This window comes from Triturus cristatus, chromosome 7 (genome assembly GCF_964204655.1).
Source record: "Triturus cristatus chromosome 7, aTriCri1.1, whole genome shotgun sequence".
NCBI lineage: Eukaryota > Metazoa > Chordata > Amphibia > Caudata > Salamandridae > Triturus > Triturus cristatus.
In genome coordinates this window covers 1,859,552,419-1,859,575,585 of record NC_140590.1, presented here as the reverse complement: position 1 = coordinate 1,859,575,585, position 23,167 = coordinate 1,859,552,419, and the positions used below count along the sequence as shown (strand labels likewise).

Genomic DNA, 23,167 nt, shown 5'->3' with positions numbered 1-23,167 from the left:
GCCCGAGAATCTACCGAAGGATGTAAAGATATCCATGACACATCTGAGCGACTTGGTGGGGGAAGCCAAATAAAGCAGAATGTCGTGCCCCGACCAAGAATGAAGGACCCAGATCGCTTGTTATTTACCACCACTTGCACAAGAGGAGCGGAGTAGAGGAGTCTGACCCAAGAGATGAAATACGTGTTGTGCCATTGTTGCTTTGGGGCTTGGAGCAATGGCCCAAGGGGGAAAAATAATAAACTGGAATCGGAGAAGCCTTAGTTTGTGCCTCAGAGAGATGTCTGGGAGTGGCGTGGGACAAGATGTGGGCCATGTTATCGATAAAGGACAGAGAAGGCAGCCCACTTTGCAATGTGGCGGCCATAGTTAGCAAAGCAGGTGCAGCAGCACAGGGGTCCAAGGGTCTGAGGGCCCCCCTGCATCACACTAATGACTGTCTTACTTCAAAAAGGGAACATGGAGCATCACTTTACTTGATGGCATTGGGAATCAGAGCACCATTGCTGCAAAATAGGGGGCAACATGTGGGAGCTCGTTAAATTCTTTTTTTTTTTATAAAGTACAGAGAGCCGATTTGAAGACTGAAGTGATGGTGAGGGATATATGGCAAGGGGTGAGAGGCAGGGAAGACAGCCTGTAGCTATCATTTGTGCATCAGGTGCAGGAATATGAGTGGCTCACAACACCCCAATTATCAGGAGCAGTGTTTTTGGTCAATTTCTGTGTGTTTGACGCATTTACTGTGATAGGTCTTACTTTTAGTGTAGCTTATGAGTTACAGAAACAGTATCCCTGCAATGGTCTCATAAATTCTACCCATCACACTCCCTCAATCCTTCCCATAAAAGATTGGAGGGGGGCCAGACTTCAAAACTTTTTACTTATGAGGACTGAGCACAAAAAAGTGAGCTCTGCTCTGGGGTAAGGCTCTTGGGGAGAACTTAGGGGCATATCATCAAGGGCAATATCGCTGCTTTAGCTGCACTTTTTGCCGCTAAAGCGGCGATATTTTTATCGCCCTATCAGAAAGCTGTCGCTAACAGCTGTTAGTGACAGTTTACTGTCAATAGCGCCCCTTGTCAGCACGCCTCCCATCGCATCGCTAATGAGATGCAAAGGAGGCGTGCCTGACAAGACTCCCTTGGGATAATATCGCTAACCCAGCTTCGTCATATTGACGAGGGTTAGCGATATTTAAATTCACGTTAACTATGCCTTAATGCAGGAATTTAACGTCTGTTAAATTCCCGACTAAGGCATACCTAACATGGGGGGTGGATTGTGTGGCTAAGACCACAGGCCCTATCATCTAGGATATCGCCGTTTTCCACCATGGAAAATGGTGATGTCCCCACTATCTCTGGAATTTTTATCGCCTCGGAGATGCGCGTTGTTGATAACGCGCTAACCGGGCGATGAATTCCAGAGATAGCCGGCGATAAATATGTAAGCGCTAAGCGCGCTTTGCGATATTTATCGCCTTGATAATCTGGCCCTTGGTAGGCCCCTGCTGCGCAACTTCAGTTTCCAGCCATTGTTTGAGGAATGAAAGCATGTCATGCGTGCTTCTCTAGACCTGTCTGTGAGGTGTTGGATTGTGTCCTCAATGTTTGATATGGTTGCAGTTGTGATATGGTCATTTCGGACTCTTCGCCTCTGTCATACAACTTCTCTGTTTGGATTCTAATGCCCGATTTGTAGATGAGATTGTTTCCAGATTTCTGTCCAGTTTGTCTACCTTTGTAAATTCTTGAGTCAGTTTTGCATCAACTGGTGTTGATCTTTCAGCGCTTGTATCATCTTTCCTTCCTGATGATGACGGATTTGTTTGATCAATTTGTTTCTCCGCATCTTTATTCCATCCTTCGTTGGTAACCCTGCTAGTTAGTTGTACAATTAGGTTTGAAGGGAGAGAGATGGGGAGGTGCTTGTTGTTCCAGCTTAGGCACCCTGTGGTATTGCATTGGACTAGCACCTACTCTGTGAAACATTATTCTTTTTGGGTTAGATTCCTTGTCACAAGTGTATTATTCAATTCTGCCCAGGTATTTATTCAACCTAGATTTGTTATGTTTCCCACCACAGTTTCAGCTGTGTTTTTTTGTGAGGTTTACCTAGGAGACCTTCTTTTGTCCTCTTCCTTCCACCTCTTGCTTATGTGTGGATTGTGGTTCCCTGTTAAATGTTTGGGCGATCCCCGAACTCCCCGTCTCATTCATATGGCCTTTTCCATTTTTAGCTGCTTCTAAGTCTATTCAGTGTTGCCCTGCCCCTCTTCTGGTGACACAGACGTCTTGGCAATGAGGCTGCAGCAAAGTAACTATGCTTCTATGAAGGGAAGTAGGGGATCAAGAATGCTGCCCCCTCTCCACCTACAGTTCAATAGCCGCCTACACTCACTGCTCCGACAGAGATAACTCTGTTTCACTCGGTGGGAGTTACCATTCCGCAGGACCGCCACCTCCACACACCACTCTTCTCTATGGGTCTCACACCATCATGTCCTTGTCTTTTTATTGGCTTTTTCAATAGCATGGAAGTAGAATTCATTTTGATGTGGCTGCCTCTCCTTACATTTCAACTGGGCTGGTTATGTCCAATCCCAGACCATAAATAACGTTTTCAATTACAAAGCCTTGTATGTTGCTGGTCTTGTTTTTCAAACACTTGGTCAGCTATTATCACGAGATCAGTAGTTTTGCCGTCTGATTTTAAGCAACCAGTGGCCTTGAGTGCACCAGGGAGAGCAGGTGTGCCATTGGTTAACTGTTAATTGCTTCACGTTCTTCACCTTCACAGACTTTCAGACTCCTTCTGCCCCTGTGTTTCTATGAGGGAAGTGACTTGCACTCTAATTCTCAGCAAGAGCACCCAGTGTCTTTATAGTGCACAAGATGAGATCATTAATGCTATTTGAATTTTATTGTAAATGCAGATACTAATGGAGAAACTATTTTAAACCAACAGGTATTAAATCTTGAGCAGAAACTGATACAGTGGCGCCTGTGTTAAATCACCTGAAAATCACACTGCTCAGAATGTAATGAAAAGCACGTGAAGATGCACAAGAAACCACATTAGAAGTGACACACGGTCGAATACAGGAACTGAAAGATATGAAATTACAGAATGTGAAAATGGTTTGAGTCATCCATCAAATGCGCCGTCACATCATGAGGACCACCTCAGAGACAAGACAAATCTACTGAATGCTGGACTCTTTGGAACTATGTATTTTATGTCCCATTACCTGATTGAACTCTTACTGGAAACAAACACTGCATGGTTGCTAATGTGTAAAATATCTGATCCAAAAGGTAGTTCTAAACAGGAGAGAAGCATTTAATTGAGATATTATGTCAGTGCACATAAGACCTTGCTAGCCACAGTCCACTGAGCTTACTACGGAACCCAGAGTTTATTATCCACAGTCGTCAGAACTCACTATCCACAGTCGTCAGAACTCACTAGCCACAGCTGTCAGAACTCACTAGCCACAGTTGTCAAAACTCACTATCCACAGTCAACTCAGATTACTGCACACAGTCGGAACTTACTGTCGATGGGCAACAGAGCTTATTATCCACATCTAACAGAGCCTCAGCATTCTAAGCCTAGTAGCCACAGACAATAGAGATTTCTAAGTTTCCTAGGGTGGCAGAACACTGTGGACAGAGTGTACCATCCATAGGTGACAGAGCTTACTATACACAAGAGAATGTCTCCGAGTAAGAAAGTATATAAGTGCTCTGAATGTGTCAAAAGGTTCAGGTTAAAGCACCAACTTATTGTCCATGAGAGAATACATACAGGTAACAGTCCCTTCCAGTGCTCTGAATGTGGGAAAACATTCAGTAACAAAGACAACCTTTCCTGCCATGAGAGAACACATACAGGTTACAGGCCATACCAATGCCCTGAATGTGGGAAAGAGTTCATTAAAAAAGCCGACCTTTCCTGCCATGAGAGAACACATACAGGTTACAAGCCATACCAGTGCTCCGAATGTGGGAAAAGCTTCTGCCAGAAAACCAGCTTTCTATCCATGAGAGAACTCGCACAGGTGAGAAACCCTACCAGTACTCTGAATGCAACAATTGTTTTAGTTCTAAACGCAGGCTGACTGAACATGAGACAATACATACAGGGGGAAAAGCTCATCAGTGCACTGAGTGTGGGAAAAGGTTCCGTCAGCTCGGAGCTCTTAAAACTCACACCCAAGTACACACCCGAATACACACAGGAGTGAAGCCATATCAGTGTACTGAATGTGAGAAAAAATATAATTCAAAGGGTTTTCTTATGAAACATGAGAGAATCCATACTGGTGAGAAACCCTTTCCTTGCACTGAGTGTGCTGAAAGCTTTTGTTGTAGAAGTGACATGAAGAAACATTTAAGAAAACACACAGGTGAAAAAACATTTAGCTACAAAAAATATAGGACAAACAACACTGTCCATAAAAGAACAAACATGGGTGAGAAGATACATGTTTGCATTGAATGTGGGAAAGGATTTAGCTGTAAGAGAACTCTCACTCGCCATTTAAGAGTGCACACGGGTGAGAAACCTTATCAGTGCCCCAAATGTAAGAAAAGATTTACTCAGAAAGGAATGCTTACAATCCATGAGAGAACGCATACAGGGGAGAAACCTTATCAGTGCTCAGAATGTGCAAAATGTTTTAACTCTAGTGGTAAACTGAAAATCCATGAGAGAATTCATACAGGTGAAAAACCCTATCAGTGCAGTGAATGTGGGAAAAGTTGCAGTCGACTTGGAAATCTACTTATGCACAAAAGAATACATACAGAAAAAGAAAAACTACACCACTGTACAAAATGTGAGAAAAGCTACTTTACCAAAGCCCACCTTACACAACATGAAAAAACACATACAGGCGAGAAACCATATCAGTGCACTGAATGTGGCAAAAGATTGAGTGACAAAGTTTCTCTAATCCTTCATGAACGAACACATACTGGTGAGAAACCTTATCAGTGTGGTGAAGGCGGGAAACGCTTTAGAACCCAGCGGCGCCAGGGGCACGCCCAAAGTCTTCGGGTTCACCTGTCTTAGAATACAGAGACACAGGATACTTCTTGGTGGTGTCAGAGATCGAATTTATTGGCTGCAGCCAGTAACAGAAGTCCTAGAAGTCATCATGGTATGAGTTCTCAGGAGACTGCTCAAATATACAAAGCAAGTCATCCCTTTTTATGCCAGAAACATCACATTCCAGACAAACCACCATTATTTTACAAATTGTCCAATCATATGTAACCACACCAAAAGTATCGCATGACGGTAAAACCCACTTTTCAGTTGTCCGGCCCACGATCAATCATCGAACAATCCCAACATTCTTCTTTAGACAAGCCGGACAGACCCATAATAAAGAGACCACAACCCATATCGTAAATGGACCATAAAAGAAGAAACAGAAACAGATAGAAGTAGGATGGGGCATGTTTGTGTGCAATAAAACTTTACGATATCCCGTGCTCTGACCCTTAATCAAGATCAGCTAGCGGGCGGGAACGGGTTTGGCAGGGTCGGCCTCAGGCAACGAGGTCAGTTCACTCAAGTCATGTAGGAGTCAGCACAAACTCGAGCTAAGTTGAGCCTGACCAAAGAGCTCGTTTTACCACAGTCATCGGCCTATGTGAGGGCAACCACAAAATGGCTACCATGCACAAAATGGAACCCAGGGTTCGGAACGAAAACCCTAAATACGCAGTGAATCCATTGGTGTAATGTGACGAAAACACACGTACTAGCCGAACTCACTAGTTACGGTTCGCTGTTACCAAAATCGTAACGGAACCATGATATTTATGACGCCGATTCAGATTTCACGGAACCTCAGACCCTCCTTTTGCCCTTACATAGGCAACCTCAGTCTGCATCTGAATTGATGTCGATATTCATCAAATCATCAAGGTGCTGTTGAAGCATCATCTTATCTCTCTGTACCTTTCTCAAGACAGGCGGTCTCCTAACACAGGTAGTAGCGCAAAGGCCACATAAGGCAGGACCACACTGTACACAGAGACAACACAAGAAAAGAATCGATAAAGCCACACCAATGATCGACAGAATCCTCCATCCCCAAGCGTATAACAGTTCCCAAAACCATCCAGTTAACGACCAATCTCCTCCGTCCGTATGTATTGACTAGGAGATCTTATGTAGCCTGGAGATGGCCTCGTATACTGTCGGAGCATTATCTGGAATGAAAACGCAGCAACTCGATTGGATCACTTCACATACTCCACCTCGATCTGCAAGTATGACATCTAAAACCATACGAATCTGCAATGTCATAAGGCGATCCGCTTGAAGCTCAGCTGTCAAATTACTAAGGGCACCGGCAGTTCCGTTTATGGTGGATTCAACCACTCTCGTCAATTGCCGCAAGCTCCTACTGTTAACCACAGGTCCCCAAAACGGTAGGAAACCCTTAAAGAAGTCTCCCACTTCTTGTCCAGCGGTATCTTCCTGATCGAAGACACCCCTGACAACTCTCGTCTTGTGGTAATCTGCGGCAGCAGTATACGTAGGAGGCAACAAATATCCAACATAACACGTTCCTGAAGAATCAGGGGGCAACCATGTATATGCTCTGTTGTAGCAAACAAAATACGTACCCTTGGCTGCCAAAAACGGTGGGGAAGACTGAGACGTAAAAACGTACGTCGGAGTACAAACACTCTTCCCTAACTGAGCTTTCGGATTCCTGCCAATACCTTGCAGACAAAAATGACCTCGGTGGGGTACGATCCAAATCGGGGGTGACCTCTTTCGTCTCTGCTTTTCACTCAGGCTAACACTGTATCCAGTCGTGTTCCAGCCAACATAAGCTAGTAACTCATCTTTGGGAATAGTCCTATACATATCGATATCCCTACTCATATTCGCAATTCTCTTCACCAAGGCTTTATTACTCGAGTTATCTCTTATGGAACGCAGGGGATAGACTTCAATAGCATAAATGAACATCGTCTGGAAAGCCCATAAAGACCCATTCTGACTAAACGGCAGAAACAGATAGGGAATACCTCTATCCGTAGTATGTGGCATAAGACCACACACCCAACAATTAGTGATGTTCACTACCAACTGATGTTGATGCAGAAGCTGTACAAATGAGTTATTTACAAATTCTGACGTTCTAAACTGCTCGTGTTCGGGTAAGATATGAAAGGAATGCAAAGAAGTAGTAATAGGAAAGGACGTAGGTTGGGAAGTGGGTGCAGAAGTCAATTGGGTAGAAAAAACAATCCAACCCACCAAAGCTAACGTCATGCTAAGAAACATCATAATACATGTAATCGGAAAACATTTGAGATGCATTATCCTGCATAGTTTCATCTTAAAGTTCGTTTTCTCAACAGCTCTCTTGACCTCAAAAAAATTCCATCCTCTCACCGTGCTGTTCGCGGCGGTTGGTTTTCTTCTGCTAAGGAGTGCGTCTGTCAGTCCAGGGAATGCCCTAGGACCAACCAGAACCATTGACCTTGTGTCTACACGGCTGCAATCCCAAGTCTTTACACCGCGACCTTACAGCTGAACCCGGATGGTGGTTCGAAAAAAAGGAAAAAAAAAGGATCAAAACAGTTTCTCGGCTGAGAGAGTGCTGTTCTCAAAATGAAAGGAATTATTTGTTCTTTATTAGGCCATTGTCTCTAGACCGCAGGTTATAACGACTTTTACCAGGCTCTGTCTGACTTTGAAACAACAGTTCAGGTTCAGTGGTGTCCAATCTTATAGGTGAAGGCACAGCTGCTTGCAGGACATCGTCATCTCCTTTCTCAGACCTTGTCCATACCAATCCAGCGTCGCTAAACGGTGTGAATTTCGGTAATCTCTCAGTTTCGGTGTCTGCGATGCTTTCGCGGATCCACTGGTCGTACGGCAGTGGTAAAGGTACCCTCTTACAGTGTACGCCGTGGATCCAATTTCTTTTTCCGAAGACTTTTACAGATGTCCTTGTAGACAACAACACCTGGTGAGGGCCCGTCCAACGGGGCTGATCGTTCTTAGTCCTCTGAAAATTCTTTACCAGGATCCAATCACCAGGATTGATAGTATGACCTGGGTCCACAGATGCTGGTGGCAAGCTATCATGAACCTGTTGATGCAAGACACGCAATTTAGCCGTCAGGTCATACAAATACTCCACCAACACAGGATAATCGATGTCACTAAATTTCGTTGGTCTCGGCACTCCCCACACATTTGCCGGTCGACCAAAAACAATTTCATACGGACTAAGTCCAATTCGGGAATGCACTGTAGTTCTAGTTGACAACAGTGCCAATGGCAAGGTATCGGGCCATTGGAGACCAGAACTCGCCTGAATCTTGGTTAACTTCAGCTTCAGAGTGCCATTATAGCACTCCACTGAACCAGCTGATTGGGGATGATTCGCAGCGTGGAATTTCTGTTTTATGCCCAAACCCTCACATACTCTCTTCATGATCCTGCCCACAAACTCCCTTCCGTTATCACTCCACACCATCCTTGGCAACCCGAACCTAGGGAAATATTCTTTGAGCAAGACTTTAGCTGTGGACAAGGCAGTATGATCTTTTAGGGGCTATGCCTCTACCCATCTAGAAAAGGCACAAACAACTACAAGGACGTATTTCAAATTGTTGCATCTTTCCATGTGGATAAAATCCAATTGCAAAACCTCGAACGGATACGTCGGAGGCGCGAAGTGACCAGCTGGAGTTGGAGTTCCCTTACCAGGATTATACATCAGACACACCATACAGTTTTTGACCACATTCTCCGCACACTTGGGAATTCCTCCATTCTTCCACACTGGAGCCAACAGCTTACAAATCCCTTTCGCACTGATGTGAGACATTCCATGTGCCATCGTAACCACCGCAAGCACATACGCATTGGGTAACATCCATCTTTGGTGTTCCGACAACTCAACCCAACAACCAGTCGAATCCAATCTACCCGTAGTTTCTCTCCACATGTTTTTTTCACTCTCCGTAGCTTCGGCCTGAATTGATTTCACACTCTCAATCGTATCCTCACACATTCCAGCCGCGCCAATCCATCTCGCAGGGCCTGCAACATACATTCGACCCATCATATTTTTTGCTGTTTCTTTCGCAACTTCGTCCGCAAATGCGTTACCAAGGCCACCATCGTCGGTAACCTTTCAGTGAGTACTACACTTCACAATCGCAACTTGCTTCGGCAGAGTAAGTGACTCAAGAAGCTCATTCACCAACTGTCCATGTTGGATTTTAGTCCCATGCGACGTAAGAAATCCTCTCTCTCTCCAAAAGCGTCCAAAACTGTGTGCTACACCAAACGCATACTGACTATCGGTATATACATTCACTCTCTTTCCTTCAGACAAGACACACGCTCTTGTTAATGCGATCAATTCCGCTGCTTGTGCTGAATTATAGCTCACTCGTGCAGTTTCAACAATCGTACACAATGTCTTCACGGCATATGTCGAGTCGTATCACCATTAGGGAGCTTGTAGCATGACCCATCAACCCATAGCGTACCATCTGGATTTGAAAGAGGAGTATCTTTAAGATCGACTCTACCCTTCGTTTCCTCTTCTGTCCTAAGAAAGCAATCATGCTGTTCCTGACCATCCCTATCCACAGAAATCGGCAACAATGTCGCTGGATTCAATACGTTACACCGTTTAATGTGCACGTGACTGGCCAAAAGCGTCAACTCATAACCCGACAACCTTGCACTAGTAAGATGCTGAGTCTTTGTTCTGTTCAATAAAGTATCCACTGCATGTGGAACCATCACCACCAACGTATTATCCATCACCAACCCAGCAGACTGTCGGATGGAAACAGCCGCTGCTGCTGTAGCTCTCAAGCAACTCGGCAATGCTCTAGCTACCGGATCCAAAGTCGACGAGAAATACGCACATGGACGCTGCTTCTCACCAAACTGCTGCGTCAAAACTGACAATGCACATCCCTCTCTCTCATGAACGTAGAGTGTAAAAGGCTTACTGTAGTCAGGAGTATCCAACACCGGAGCAGAACACAACGCGTCACGCAATTCAGAAAAACTTTTATGACAATCGTCAGACCAGGGAAGAGGACTCGGTGTACCCTTACAAGTCAAAGCCAATAAAGGTTTTGCCAACAAGGAGAAATTCGGAATCCACTGTCTACAGTACGACGTGATACCCAAGAAAGCGCGTACCTCTCTCTGCGTACTAGGCACAGTCATTTGAGCAATCGCTTGGATTCGTTCTGGGGTCAACCTTCTTCCCTCCTTCGACAAGAGATGACCTAAGTAGGTCACTTCTTGGCGACAGTACTGTAACTTTGAAGGTGACACTTTATGATGCAAATCCGACAAATGTTGTAACAACGAAAGAGTAGTTTCTTTACAAGTTTCCTTATCATCAGCAGCCACTAACAGATCATCAACATACTGAATAAGAGCAGCACCCGCAGGCAACACAAAAGTATCAAGCTGAGTTTTCAAAGCCTGACTATAGATGGACGGACTTTCGCAATAGCCTTGAGGAGCGCGCTTGAACCGGAAGCTTCGTCCTCCCAAAGAGAAGCCAAAAATATCTCTACTTTCTTCGGCGATTGCAATACTAAAGAAAGCGTTCTTCAAGTCTATGACGGAGAACCAGGCAGCTGAAGCTGGAATCAAAGTCAACAAAGCAGTAATGTCCGGAACAACAGGAAACTGGGTCACCACAATCTTATTAACCTCTCGAAGGTCAATCACAAACCGATACTCAGGCTGCTGAGAAGAATCAGTACGCTTCAAGACAGGCAGAACAGGACTGTTACACACGTTACCTCTCGTCTCTTCGATCACACCTTTCTCAATTAAATCATAGATGATCGCTAAAAGCGCTCTTTCACCATCATTCGAAATCCAATATTGGGGAATACGTGGCAATCTAACATTCGATTTGAGCGTCACAACATATGGTGGAATCCCCAAAAGACCCACATCATTAGGACCAGTAGCCCAAAGAGTATCAGGGAGACAACGCAATTCCAGTGGAAGCTGATCTCTAAACAGATACATCGGAGAGGTCACTCTCTTACCCAATGTAAGGTGTACTCCCGAAGGAGAACAATGCAATGTCGCGTGCAGTCTCTTTAACAAATCCAGACCCAACAAATTCTCGCCACAACCTGTCGTTAAAATAAGGGGTGCTTCCAATTCACAAGGCCCAATAGAAAGAGACAAGGGACTAGAAACTGGATTACGAACCGGGGCGCCAGAATATCCCACTGAAATATTCGTTAAGCCAGACAAAGGTGCGCCAGGGAGTTTAGAGTGCATGACAGAACTCTTCGCTGCACCAGTATCCAAAAGAAAAGGCTCTACCACACCCGATGTAACCACTGCAACACAAGGTCCATCCTGGTCTACTGGAACTGACACTACTCCCTCTCTTTGTCCTTGGCTGTCCTAGCAATCATTATAGCCAGTACTCTCACTCTCAACGTAGCAATCATCAACATAATATTGCGGAGATCTGCCAGTCTGTACGTTCTGCTGATCAAAATAATTCATAGACGTCTGTGGGGGAAAAGAACGTTCGTTCTGAGGGAACGCGCCACGTCCTCTACCCCTAGACACCTGCTGGAAACTACCACGACCTCTTGGAGCCAACATACCGCTCGCACGTTGTCGTAAAACAGGGCACTCATTCTTGTAATGACCTTCCTCTCTACAATACGCGCACTGATTCAGACCCAAAGGTGGTCTTGGAGGAAAATACTCGGGTTCTGTGACAGTCTCTGAAACGATGGCGGTTGCTGAAACTGTAGACGTTGCTGTGATTCCTGCTGATTCGAGCGAGGCGGATACGCCTGCTGCAGAAGAACCTTCGTTTTTAAGTCTTTTGTCTTTTTCTCTAATCTATCTTTCTCATCCTTATCCCGATTCTCATAGTACTGTGCAGTCGCTAATATCTGGGCCGACGAAGTGACAGCCCAAGAACTCTCAGAATCTTTCAACTTATTACAGAGTTCGGGAAGTAAATTAAAGACAAATTTATCTACAAACAGTCTCTGGCCACCTTCCGTACTCATATCTTGACCGCTATGATCTATAAAATCTCTTCAAACCTGGTGAAGAAATCAGACACACTTTCGTCCTTCTTCTGCTTACATGCTGTCAACTTGTCCCAATTCACTCGTAACGCTGGCATCATCGTTTTCATCATATTAATAATTCTACCGGGTAAATCCACTATTAGAGGCTCAGGTTTAGCTCCTCCTACCTGTCTAGCATCTGCAGCCGCAATATTCACCCATGTATCACCTAATTCTACCGTATGATCCTCATGGCGAATCTTCGCCCATAACGGTTGAGGGACTACATTACCCAATAACATATCCACATCAGCTAGATTCATAATTCATGCATCGACTGTCTGGAACAACTCCTTATAATACCCCGCGGGATTCTTACGGGGGTCGGGTAAGGTTTGCTTAAGAGCCAAAACCTCAGCTCTCTTCCAAGGGACATGTATCCAAACTCGTTGGAAATGAGCCAAAATAGGTGGATTAGCGTTTGCGTCTCCCTCTCTCCAAACTGGAGGAACCTCTCTCATTGGATATGTCGTACCTTCTTTCTAACTGAGGCATCAGGCTCAAACGATGGCTGGGGAGGAAGTGCAGACCTATATGTAAGAAGTGTCACTACCGCATCCTCGACACCAGCTCCCACTATCGTCCCTTTGGCGAACTCACTCTGAATATCAAGCAATCCAACAGGAGCCAACTCCAATTCATCATCTTCCCATTGTTCCCGAAGCAAAGTACACATCATATCAAAAACATACCGCTGCGTCGGCTCTTTCCACTGTAGGAACGTATTCAGAACCACTCCCGGATCATACCTAGAAACATTTGTAACCCACCTACGAGCCAACGAATCCAACACTCCACGCTCCACAGAACCAGGGAGCTGACTACGTCTGTCTGTCATCAGAAACGGGGGTCGTGACTAGCGACCCAAATAGAGGAGTTAAGAAATTAGCACCAGTGTCAGCCACTCGCCGACGAACAGAAGGGGAGGAAGCAGTCATAAGAACAGGAGAAAAGGTACCTTGCGGTGGTAAAGAAAAAGACGCAGAAGTGGAGAAAGTCAAAGGGACAGGAGCAAGAGGCACAGCAGTCTGAGTCAAGGCAGGCAAAGGTAAAGTAGGCAACCCAGGAAGAGGGGGGTGCCGGAGGAACCTGAACCAACTGTGTAACAGGAAAAGGGGGTTGCGGAGGGACTAAAGGCTGACCAGCAACCTGTTGTACAACAAGTGGTAATATCGGTGCAGTAGCACCTGGCACGTAAGGGGGAGGTGACTTTAACAAATAAGACATTAATGGATCCTTTTCGGGATCCTTAACAGGGTTCACAGGAGGGGGTGACAAAACTGGATAACATTTGTCAATAGCCATATGATGTTGCCTTTTTGACACCTCAATCGCTTTATCTTCTTCATCTTCTTTAAACTGCCTAGCAGCTTGCATTATCGATACACCCTTTTCTCTCTTATCTCTTTTAGCTTGTTTTATCTCTCGTTGTCTGGCTTCTTTGCACCAAAGGCGGAAGGAGTCGAACATTGCCGGCCGGGCTTTCTTCCTAAATAATTTCGCTTCCAAATTATCTAAAATCTCTGTATCAAAACTACCATGTTGGGGCCATCGTAAGACGCCATCTTTCCTAGTGTAGCGGACCCATCCTTCATTGAATGTAATGGGGCCCATGCCGTGTTTAGAATAGAGCTCATAAGTCGGAGTTCTAACTGGAGGTATCGGACACGAGTCCTCCAATCGGAACTTCCTGTTATAACCACAACAAAACCAAGTACCAAATTTGCTACGATTAGGCATCTTCGCTCACTAATCGAGCTTCAAACTTCAAGGGGCTATCTCTACCGATACACTCGTAAATATACGAGACCCTCGGCTTTGGAAATTGCAATTTTCAAATCAAAACTACGGACCAAACAAACTAAGAACCAAACTAAGAACCAAGCAAAACTGCTCAAACTAAGGACCAAGTAAAACTAAGAACCAAACAAATTAGTGGGAGCGACCCACTTATACTTAACCAAGTCGTCTGCTACGCCACCCAGAAGATCCGTCGATCGTCTCGCCTTACGAAGTTTCACAAAAGGGGGGGTGTCCAAGACAGGGCGACAGTCAGGGTAGCCGTCAGAAGGGGGAAATATCGTGGAAAAGACCTACGGTCCACGTTTTCGACATGCAGGGGTCGCTGAAGTGGGGGCCCTCCTCCAGAGTTTCCTCACGAAGTTCCTCTCGATCCACGGGCTTGAACCGGTACCGCTTGATGTCGCCCTACGTTGGGCGCCAACTGAAGAACCGGGTTTTTAAAACCCAGCGGCGCCAGGGGCACGCCCAAAGTCTTCGGGTTCACCTGTCTTAGAATACAGAGACACAGGATACTTCTTGGTGGCGTCAGAGATCGAATTTATTGGCTGCAGCCAGTAACAGAAGTCCTAGAAGTCATCACGGTATGAGTTCTCAGGAGACTGTTCAAATTTACAAAGCAAGTCATCCTTTTTTATGCCAGAAACATCACATTCCAGACAAACCCCCATTATTTTACAAATTGTCCAATCATATGTAACCACACCAAAAGTATCGCATGACGGTAAAACCCGCTTTTCAGTTGTCCGGCCCACGATCAATAATCGAACAATCCCAACCTTCTTTAGACAAGCCGGACAGACCCATAATAAAGAGACCACAACCCATATCGTAAATGGACCATAAAAGAAGAAAAAGAAACAGATAGAAGTAGGATGGGGCATGTTTGTGTGCAATAAAACTTTACGAGATCCCGTGCTCTGACCCTTAATCAAGATCAGCTAGCGGGCGGGAACGGGTTTGGCAGGGTCGGCCTCAAGCAACGAGGTCAGTTCACTCAAGTCATGTAGGAGTCAGCACAAACTCGAGCTAAGGTAAGCCTGACCAAAGAGCTCGTTTAACCACAGTCATCGGCCTATGTGAGGGCAACCAAAAAATGGCTACCATGCGCAAAATGGAACCCAGGGTTCGGAACGAAAACCCTAAATACGCAGTGAATCCATTGGTGTAATGTGACGAAAACACACGTACTAGCCGAACTCACTAGTTACAGTTCGTTGTTACCAAAATCGTAACGGAGCCATGATATTTATGACGCAGATTCAGATTTCACGGAACCTCAGGTAGGAGATTTTAATATTCACAAGCGTGGTCATAAAGGACAAAAACCTTATGAATGCACTGAATGTGGCAAATCTTTCAGGCTTAAGCACCATCTTACTAGCCATGAAAGCACATACAGGGGAAAAACCTTATTAGTGCACTGAATGTGACGAATGTTTTAGCCGTAAATTAATTCTTACTCTGCAACAGAGGATGCACACTGGTGAAAAACCTTACAGATGCACTGTATGTGAAAAAAGCTTTACCGGTAAATTCCATCTTACTCTACATCAGAGGGGACACACTGGTGAAAAACCATATCAGTGGACTGAATGTGACAAAGGATTTAGCCGTAAATTCGTTCTTACACTGCATCAGAGGACGCACACTGGTGAAAAGCCTTACAGATGCACTGAATGTGAAAAATGCTTCAGTTATAAGGGGGACCTTATGAAACATGAGGGAATACATTCTGTAGTTAAACGTTACAAGTGTACGGAATGTGGGAAAGGGTTTAATGAGAAAAGAGGTCTTACTTCCCATGAGAGACAACATATGGAAAAGAAAACAAAGACATGACATTGAATAAGCTACAAAATATAGGATGGAAAAACTGAAGGTTGAATTAGTCTTGTACTCCTTATAATACAGAACAGCATCTTCAAGAATCGAGTTTGCAGTGTTGTATTTATACAAAACTGTAACAGGTCTGGAGACAATAACTAATGTACAAAACATTAGCCATACTGCAAAAAGATGAAAAAATCTGAAAAGGCGTCTTATTTACCCCAAGCGAGATGAGATGTGGAACGGAAACCAAAGTCATAGCAAACATGACGTCCACACATTTAGAAACTTTGTATTGGTAAACTAAAGTTTGAAAGGGATTGTCCTGCTGACACCTACTTCTAACCGCAGATTCCACTCCTAGTAATTCCTCATTTTGCGAATCTCGCCAAGCACCTGACTAGATCTGGAACCTTTTGCAGTACTTCCTACCCGGCAGTCAATGGTACCTATGAATTTCATCACAACTCCATCACATCTCCGATCATGTGGACATAGAATTGCATAAAGGACCTTTTCTCGCCCATTGATGGAAGTTTATCATTTTCCTCACCTAAAGAGAAAAGATCTGGAGCTCTGCTCCTGCTGGTTTTGTCAGCGAAGTTTTACATTTATTTTAACTTGGATGTTGTACATCCCCAAATATGACAGATTTCAAGCCACGTTACAATTTTTATATATTTCATAATTAGTGGTCGCCTTACTTTTATCTTTTATTCGCTATAAAGGGCTTTAAATACAAATTCTTTAATCATAAACCAGTAAAATGCTTGCTCGGAGATATTTTGATAATAGTGATTACAACATTAAGTGATTCTAGATGCTTTTTTAGCCCAAGCTGGTACATTGTTTTCCCTGTTGTCTAATGTCAACAATCATTGCATGAAGTCTAATAGAAGTATGTAAAAGATAGAGAGGAGACAGAAGCGCTAGTTGTTGTTTAACAGGATTTTAAAACAGTTTCTGCACAAAAGGTTATGAAAGCTCTGAACACGTATTGTGCCCTTAGAAGAGGGCTTTAGACTAGACACGAGGAGGTGCTGCTGGAGCACAGCTGAGAACTTGATATCAACTTCTTACCTTTCAAACGATACTGCTTCTGCACATTTCATCTGAGTGCAGCTTATTAAAGAACATGGACTGTAACTCTTTCTGCCGCCTAGAACAGAACTATTTTTATTCTGCTAAGGTATATGGTGCCGCTTTCAGTCAGGCTATCTAATATGACTCAATAGGATTCCTTCTAGTACTAAGTTAAGTCTTGGCAGATGAAGAAGCGGTTTGGAATGTGGGGTGCACCGGGAGGGAAGGGCGGACGGGGTGAGGGGGTGTTAGTGGCTGCATTCTCGGGGAAGCCTCAGCAAAGAAGTGTAAATAAAGATCACCTGCAAGTGCAACCTTCTATATTTGGCTGGTTTCCAGGCTCTCTTCATTACAGACCTTAAAGTGCATGAAAAGTATGGGTACTGCGGTCTGGAGTGCAATGGGGGAAGAGGTCATTAAGTGTGGGGCAGGGCCAAAGAGGGAGACAAAAGGAACAAAATATTCCTTAAGTATTTTGTTATTTTTTTATCTGCATTTCAATGCATGTAAAGTAACCCACATACAATGAAATCATTAAAAATGCAGGTTGAACATCTTATTATTCTTTGCAAATAATGTAATCAGACCCCCCAGGATATAGCGGCATGGATTAGCAAATTTAGCGGCACAAATATGGAAATTTAGCGGCACAAATATGGGAATTTAGCGGCGTTTTATTTGGCAGTTTATCCTACAACAAACACAGATCTCTTTGTTTTTTGAGTTATTTAACACCATGAAGCTATGTATATTTGGTTTATTTACAATGTAGAGACTTTGTTTGTCTTCAAGACTACAAATAGGACATAAACCTGTTACTGAATAAATGCCCAGGGTACCTGTATGCTTGTCGTGTTAATCTTGCAGTTCTTCTGAGCAGTCCAAATGCAGCCCAATATTGTGCTGCTGATTATAATGCAGGAACAATAATGCCCGGATGGATTGCTCTGAGAGGGACCGTCGTCTGGCTGACAAAATAATTTTGTAGATGCTGAAGGGCCCAATTCCATTGTTAAATTATGCTCTAAAAGAATGCGGGGCTACCAGCATGCATGATAATCTCCGTCTTGTAATGAAATGGCGATTTTCCAAATAAAGTGCCATGAGAATCTGAATTCTATTTAAGACACCGAGGCTAACATTATCCTACCTGCCCTCCCTGTGTGGGCATAAGGGATAAAAATGAAAAAAAAGAGAGAGATATAAGTGGAATTATATATTATAAAATCATAAAATGTGTAAGATTATTTCACTAGCACCCTTTAACAGTGATCAAGTCACCATAACCACACTCTCTCAGATGCATTGAATTAGTTATATAGCGCCACTCATACCAGTGTAGGGTGTCCGAGCACTTTACATCACACAGAGACAATCAATCATACGTGTGTAAATCAGTGTATAGGAAATGTTACATAAGCCAAAGGACTAAAAGTGTAGGAGTCACATGTCATCCATACTCGTAGGCAGTATAGTTTACGAGTGCTTGGTGCGGAGAAAGCACAAACGCAGAGTCGAAAAAGAAACAGCATAGTTGGGAGTTTTGTTTAATAAAAAGAATCGATTTCTACCCAAAGAAACCCTTTTTGCAACATTAATCTATGCTCTAATGTTTGCTTTGCAGTGTGTATGCAGCTCTTTGATGAAAGTTAATACCTCGTTGTTCTATATTAGGACTTTAAGTTATCAATTGCAAAGAACAAAAAGGACATCTCTTTTAAAAGCAGAAAACCTGCTGATCTATTTACATTATATGCACTCTGTAATCTACATGGTACACGTTTCTGCAGCAGGCATATTAACACTCTGCGCTACCTTCACATAAGTCAAAACATTAACTATACAAAACTTTAATCTCTCTCCACGAAGAACATTAATCACAAGAGTTAACTTTACATTTTTGTGAGGCCTGGTAATTGCCGGAGAAAAGGAACCCGGCAGCAGGTGCTTTAAAAACATAATAAACTTGCAAGTATGGTGCCCCCAGGAAGCCAGCACCCGGTGCGGTAGCACCGCTCGCACCGCCCTAGAGCCGGCCCTGGGTGCCAGATTAAAACAGGGTTTGATTGGTTGTGGTTTAAGACGGGGCAGGGTAAAGTGACATTTAGGGCTAGGCCAAGAGGATATAGGACCTCTTCAGCGAAAGGTGGGTAGCGCGCCAGACCTGTTGGTAGGCCTTAGGTTTTTGTAAATGGCTATAAGAAATGGGCATGGCTTAGGGCCTTTTGTGGTGATGCTGATTAAAAGTGGGGGGTTTACATGCTGGTCAGGTAGCCTTAATGGGTCAGGTCCATGTTTATATACACACACAGATATTTTAAAGATATTTGTAAAGTTAAAATAAGTGGATCAATCAATGTTCTAATAATGTATACTTTGCGGTGTGTATGCAGTTCTGGGATGAAAGGTAATAGCTCGCTGTTCTATATTAGGACTTTAAGTTATAAATTGCAAGTAACAAAAGGATGTCTCTTTTGAAAGCAGTAACCTGCTGATCTGTTTACATCCTACGCATTCTGTAATCTACTTGGTACACGTTCTTTGCAGCAGGCACATTAACCCTCTGCACTAACTTCACCCAAGTCAAACCCTGAACTACACAAAATGCTGATCTCTATCCAGGAAGATAATTAATCACAGGAGTTATCTTGACATTTATGTGAGGCCTGGCCATTGCCCGTGGAAAGAAACGCTGCGGCAGGTGCTTCAAAAGCTTAATAAACTTTAATTGACGGAGCCCCCAGGAAGCCAGCACCCTAAAGCCGGCCCTGAATCAGAGTGCAACGTATAACTATATACAATCTATAGCCCTTCTGCAGCGGCGGCCAGCACGGGTCGATCCTTCACTTTTATTGCCTGTGGAAGCAAATGTTAAGGGCGAGAGACGCCTCCCAGCTCACAGCAGCTTACCTGGGCCTCTGGGCCTCCCGAGACGACAACGACGACGACGACGATCCGACGATCCACCACCAGCCAGACAACGATACAGTGACGATCCAGACCAGCAGCGCCGCTCCAGACCAGGTGAGTCTCGTCGTCATCGAGTCGTCAGCACTGCCTGCTGTGAGGACCCCCCCCTTAACCCCCTTCTATTGGTCTATTGGACCCGTGGCAAGAGCCACTGGCCCAATAGAACAATAGAAGAGGAAGAGAGGCGCGTGATCTGCTGTCTGCTGCTGGATGGGGGTGGGATGCCGCCAGGATGCCAGGATTTCGCGGGCACTTTTGTAAAAATCGCGGCATTTTTACAAAAGTGCCGATTTCGCGATTTTTTTGCAAATCGCGAAATCGCGAAATCCTGGGGGGTCTGTGTAATATCCTTGTACCCAAACATTTTTTATGGGACCTTGTGTAATGTAACTGAGGCTCATATAAAGTGCTCCAGTACGTTCAGGTCAAGTTCGCACTATATAAAACCACAAAAAATAAACTAATATATAGGAAATTAGAAATCTCAGTTGGTTAATGCACTCACTGCAGATGTCTGTGCGCGTCTTTCCACAGAAAGGTACAGAATTAAATCCTAGTTGGTGTTGTTGCAGGGATTCTGCTTATACACAGAACTATGCGTAGAACCCCAGGACCTCAGTGAGTTATGGTGTACCAGAAACTCACCTCAGAACCCAGAACCCAGTATCCGGCTAGCATAAGTGTCCCATTCGTTATCCGAGATTTAGCTCGGCGGTCCCAATGAAAAGACAACCCAGAACACGCGACTCAGTACATACTCAGGAATGGTGGGAATCGGAAATACCTGTTCATATATTATTCTCACATCAGTCCACAACAATAATCAACAGAGACACGGTGTAAATAAAAAGAGTTTATTTTTATAGACCACGTGTCCTAAGATGCAGTACTTTAGCTAATACAAGCAGACAAATGATTAATATCAAAACCAGCAACATAGTTACAATACCATAGAATATAAAAGGGGTGATCATATTATAATGACAGTGGATACTACCACCTTCCCTTTACTAAGAAGCTAATATTATTATTATGCTAGTAGAAGGTCTCTTAGGCTTGAATAGGGGACCCCATACCTCAAAGATCAGCTTAGTGAAATCACATCACAGGAGCATCAGGAGTCTTCTCGCAGGAAGGCTCGTCTTCGGTCTGAATAATAAACATGATGTCTGTGATATTAAAAGCACCAACTTTCAGGTATGTGCAGCTGCGCGTGTATTATGGCTAAATAGTGGGTCGATCAACCTAGAGTGGAAAACATGCATTGTGTAATAATCCAGACTGTTTGTCACACCATGTACAGACCAAGGTCGCCGCGCAGAGCTTGGGATGGTAACAACAGATTGCTCTCGTGTGAAGCAAGTCTCGAGTCAGCAGTTTGTTTAAGAAATAACATGTAAACGCAGTGTCGTGTGCAAAAGCAGAAAGATGGCTTTCTAACATTTAACGTGGTTATGCTAACTTAACAATGTATGTACGTATGCAAGAAGAACTCACTACACGCCCCCTTGATCGAAGCACTATCCAATATGCAAGAAAGGAGAGAACGCAGAGTTCAGTTTCGTCAGAGCAGAACAAGGCGTAACCAATGCAGAGTTTCAGAATGCGCCAAAGTCCGAAACCACAAAAAATATAAACTTGGGTGTTTTTTGAAAAAAAATAGAAGTAAAAAAAAACTCAAAACGACCATCAGGAAGGAAAAAAGAAATGTTGTGCCAGGGTGCTGTTCAGTAGCATAGGCGCAAAGGACGACTGTCCAGTTAATCCATGAATGTATAGGCAGCATATGTGGCCACTGCTTCCAACAAAAAATCGTTTGCAGGGCCACTGAAAGTCTCAGCCATCCAATCCATCAACGAAAAGGAACATACGTGTTCTTCAACCATCGGAGCCTCTAGCACGATCAGAGGGCACCCGGAATGTTCCTCCAAATAGCTCATAGCCAAGAAGTTGTAGGCAGCAGTTGAGATGTCCCAATTACCCAGGATACCATGCGCCGCACCACAGGCCATAATCCGGACACCAGAACAGGCCAACTCGTGAGACACTAAGGGCCTCATCAGTCGATCGAAATCCGGCACCGGAGACACCAGGTTGGTCAAGCACAAATCCAAAGGCCATTCAAAGGGACAATCCAGGCAGTGAAATACAGGTTGCACACAAGTGAAATAGGAATACCGGAAGGACAATCCATATGCCAGGCTTAAGGTCGCCAACGGCAGAGTTCCATAAAAGTCAAGCATCCTATCACGAAGAAGATGCAGGCGGGACAGGCGCTCGTGTGGCACAGAAGGAGCAGCCATTCCGGAGTATGAAAAGTAAAAGCAGCACACCTGCCACTAGCGCCAGAAGCAGCGGAACACCTCCAAAGATGCTCGAGAAAAGCGAATGAAAAAATGCCAGAATCACACCAAAGATAGTTTTGAAAGAGGTCACGAGACCCGAGCCCACAAGTTTAAAAAAATGAGCCAGGCCGGTCGTGGACGAGGCATTAAAAATAGTTTGGATCAAAGAGCCGAAATGTAGGGGGAGGTCAGTATTCAGAAGCGCCTGTACCTCAGTGCGCGTATTAGCAACGTGAAGGACAAATGTTTCACGAGAGGAAGTAAATGGCACCTCTTTTTGGGACAATAGAGCTCTTATTCGGCTCAACTTGTTGAACTCTGCTTTCAAGGTTGGAATCGAAGGCCAGATAGAAACATCCAGCCGCCCATGCGGCGGTGGAAAGAGAACATTATTGCAGCAGACAACTTTCTGCGAGACAGTTACTATGTACGGGATTCCCACTAACATCCCGCAGCAAGCTTCATTATTCAAAATTAAATAACTACCGTTTGCAAGCAGCGTGAAAGAAGGTGTGATCACAGGCACTGGGATACCTCGTAGGACGCAGGCCAAGTTCGGGGCTTGTACATTGCATGCGCCGTGTAATTGAATGTGCCTACATACCAAGGAATGGTCTGGTGTCGTGGTACATTCCTCGCCTTTCAAATAAACCTCAGTCCCGTCCCTCGTACATCTATACATAAAGGGGAGGGACCAAACCTCATGTATGAAAGAGGTGCCCAGCGGTTCATATCTACCCAAAGCATAATGTTTCATACAAGACGTAAACTTAAAAAGCGCGAAAGGGAGAGTTATCAATCCGTGTACTAACCACGTAGCTGAATTGATCTCCGCTACAGAGAAAGGCAACGGTTCTAACTTTTCAATATGTAGCAATGAATATGTAGCATCCTTCATGGACATAAATCGCTGCTTGTCAGTAAGGTTATAGGGAAGGAATAACGATGTAGTGTTCAGATAGTCCCAAGGGACTCTCCCAGCCTTTA

The 23,167-nt window shown here is 44.3% G+C and overlaps 1 protein-coding gene across 1 annotated transcript in view; it reads left to right on the top strand.

Annotated features, from left to right (window-relative positions):
• The window catches only part of LOC146813490 (uncharacterized), a 106,689-nt gene that overhangs the window by 75,162 nt on the left and 8,360 nt on the right, over positions 1–23,167 (top strand). Inside the window, 2 exon segments of the mRNA XM_085615435.1 lie at positions 3,695–4,031; positions 4,034–5,067. Coding sequence (XP_085471561.1) covers positions 3,695–4,031; positions 4,034–5,067 — 1,371 coding nt within the window.